The 2,570-nt window shown below is 34.6% G+C and overlaps 1 protein-coding gene across 1 annotated transcript; it reads right to left on the reverse strand.

Moving 5' to 3' along the window:
* Nucleotides 1-424: 424 nt before the first annotated feature.
* On the reverse strand, nucleotides 425-2,366 carry LOC114391627 (F-box/FBD/LRR-repeat protein At3g14710-like). Its single transcript, XM_028352612.1, has 3 exons — nucleotides 1,380-2,366; nucleotides 860-994; nucleotides 425-709 (listed from the first exon to the last, which is right to left on the reverse strand). The coding sequence occupies exons 1-3, from the start codon at nucleotides 2,364-2,366 to the stop codon at nucleotides 425-427; spliced, it is 1,407 nt and encodes a 468-aa protein (XP_028208413.1).
* Nucleotides 2,367-2,570: the final 204 nt, after the last annotated feature.

Genomic DNA, 2,570 nt, shown 5'->3' on the forward strand with positions numbered 1-2,570 from the left:
AGTGTTTTGAACCATAAAAAGTGCTGCCTAAAACACTTTAAAAAAAATAATTACATTTTATAAGATTTAAAATGAAAAAAAAATAATTACAAAGACAAAAATAAAATAAAAAAACACTAAATTACAGAAAAAAAATATATTTAAACCTATATATATATTTAAGCCTATGATTTTTGTTAAATGCCTGAGCAGGTGTATCCCTTGTACTCCACCTAATAAATTTCTTATCCAAAAACAAAATGCATCTTTCAGTAAAGGCACGAATACAATCTTGCGGCTAATATCTTAATAGTGTAATACCTATAGGACCAAAATTCAGAATGAACCATATCTATTAAATAGGTACACATATTTGGATAAATCACAAAAGATGCACAAAAATAGACAACATGGTAAACCTGTTCCACTTCCATCCATAGCATAATTAATCATCATATGAAAATTCAACAATAGCAAAAGAGAAGCCTTTCTTAAATGAGAATAACTTTGCTTTAAATTCTTCCATAATCTTCGATTTTCCCAAGCAATGGCTAGCTAGGAAGAAACTCATCCTCTCCAGCACTAAACCATTTTCCATCACAAATTTAGCTAAACACAGCTCATGCTCGCATCCATGCAGTTTATGAAATTTCACAACCTGGAGTGTAGATGTCAAACACTCGGGCACAGCAGCAGAATTCAAAAGCTCTTTGTCGAAATTAGATATTCCCTAATGTTAGATCATCAAAATTTAGTCCAAATTAATAAGAATCGTAAACAAGTATAAGAAATTAGAAAAAGTAGTTGCAATAAAATCATGAGCGAGACGACTCTATAATATGCAATTATGACAAAAATGTAGCCATAGAAATAAGCTAACCTCGAAAAGTAGAGTCTTAAGAACCGGTGATTTTAGAAGTAAGCCTAATAAAACTTCACCACTAACCAAGCCAAGCTCCAATTCACTCAACATTCCAAATAATGGTAGACTAGCCACTTTTGATTGTGCCAGTACCTGGATTGCAAACAAAGAAACTCGGGTGAAAATATACATAAATGTGAATAAATGTGCAACTGCTTCAGTCAAAACTTTTTTGTTGACAATGTAATCAACTTAATAAATGATAACAAATTTATAAATGCTAACTACTATTCAGCCAATCAATTGGTGCAGATTATGGGTAAGATAGCTGATTCTGTAATTTGTGCATTATATATGCAAAAAATTATATGCTACTATCAACTTAATTTGTAGTTGCAATTGCAGATAATTTTGAAATTTTGATACACACCACATGTGATTGCAGACACCTGAATGGCATTCAGCAAATGATCTTGTTCTAGGCTTGGCATCACCATAATCAGTGCAAACATGAAAGGTTTTATGGAAGGATACTTACCTGACAACCCTCGAATTTGAGATATTTCACTTGGCTGAATTGTTTGAGAAGCAAAAAAGCACGAACCTCTGTTTCTGGATCTCTGTTTATCGGACATTGGTTCACAGTTATATTAAGAGAAGCATTATGAGCAGATGACGTATCTAACAGCTTAAAATAATGTGATATATAACCACAACCGCAATAACTGAATTCTTTCAGATGCGAAGCAGAAAACTCGAATGCACAGTGAGGCTTCACATAGGACGGGGGCTTGGTGTCTTGCGTTATGATAACACTCTCAAGTAGAGGCACTTTTAGAGTGATACGTTTTGCATTTAACCAAGTGCAATTTAGTGTTTCAAACACTTTGAGGACTGGTAAACTAAGAGTTAGATGTTTTGAGTTGAAGTCCAGAGAAAATAAAATTCCAGATAACTTGAGGAGTTTTAGGTGTTCAAACTGAACAACGCTTTCGGTAACCCTAATCGCAAAAGAATGCATCGTCTTGAGCACCAATTCTTCCAATAACCTGGAGTTGAAAAGAGAATGAGATGCATGAGCAGAGAAAGACATCTCAGATTGTGTGACAATACAAAGATTTTTTATGTCCCGGATCAAGATGTTGCATATCCAAGTATTGAGAAGGAACACATCATACTTGTTAGCAATAACAAGTGAGAAACTTTCCAAACTTGAACTTTTGGTCAGAAGAAGTGCCCTGTACACGAAGTTTACAAAGTACATTTTTCCACCACTCTTCCTCTTATAGAACACAGTGTCGTCTAAGTCCAACTTTGTGATGAATGTCCAGCGGAATTGCCATTTCTTGGATAAAACACTGGTGCGAACTGCGTCTTTGGTTGGAAGAAAAGAGAGTATGTGACTAACGAGTGGTTCAGGTAGCTTGCTCAGTGTGCCTTCACCTTCATTTATCTTGTGTCTCTTCAGAAGATTTTGCTTGCGTGTGCTAGAGTCATTAGCAGTTGATCCAGACGACCCCTCCATCTTTGTAACAATTGTCTACAAACAATGCACTATGTTATAAGCCAATGCAACCACTATACTTCTACATAACATCCTCCAAAAGTAACAAACGTACATTAAATTTACTCAAGTGAAAATGGGTTTAACAACTTTATCGGTCATCTTAAAGTTGTTTAACTCTTTCTTACTTAAAATAAATTAGACAACCCCATCTAGGAAAGTTAA

This window comes from Glycine soja, chromosome 17 (genome assembly GCF_004193775.1).
Source record: "Glycine soja cultivar W05 chromosome 17, ASM419377v2, whole genome shotgun sequence".
NCBI lineage: Eukaryota > Viridiplantae > Streptophyta > Magnoliopsida > Fabales > Fabaceae > Glycine > Glycine soja.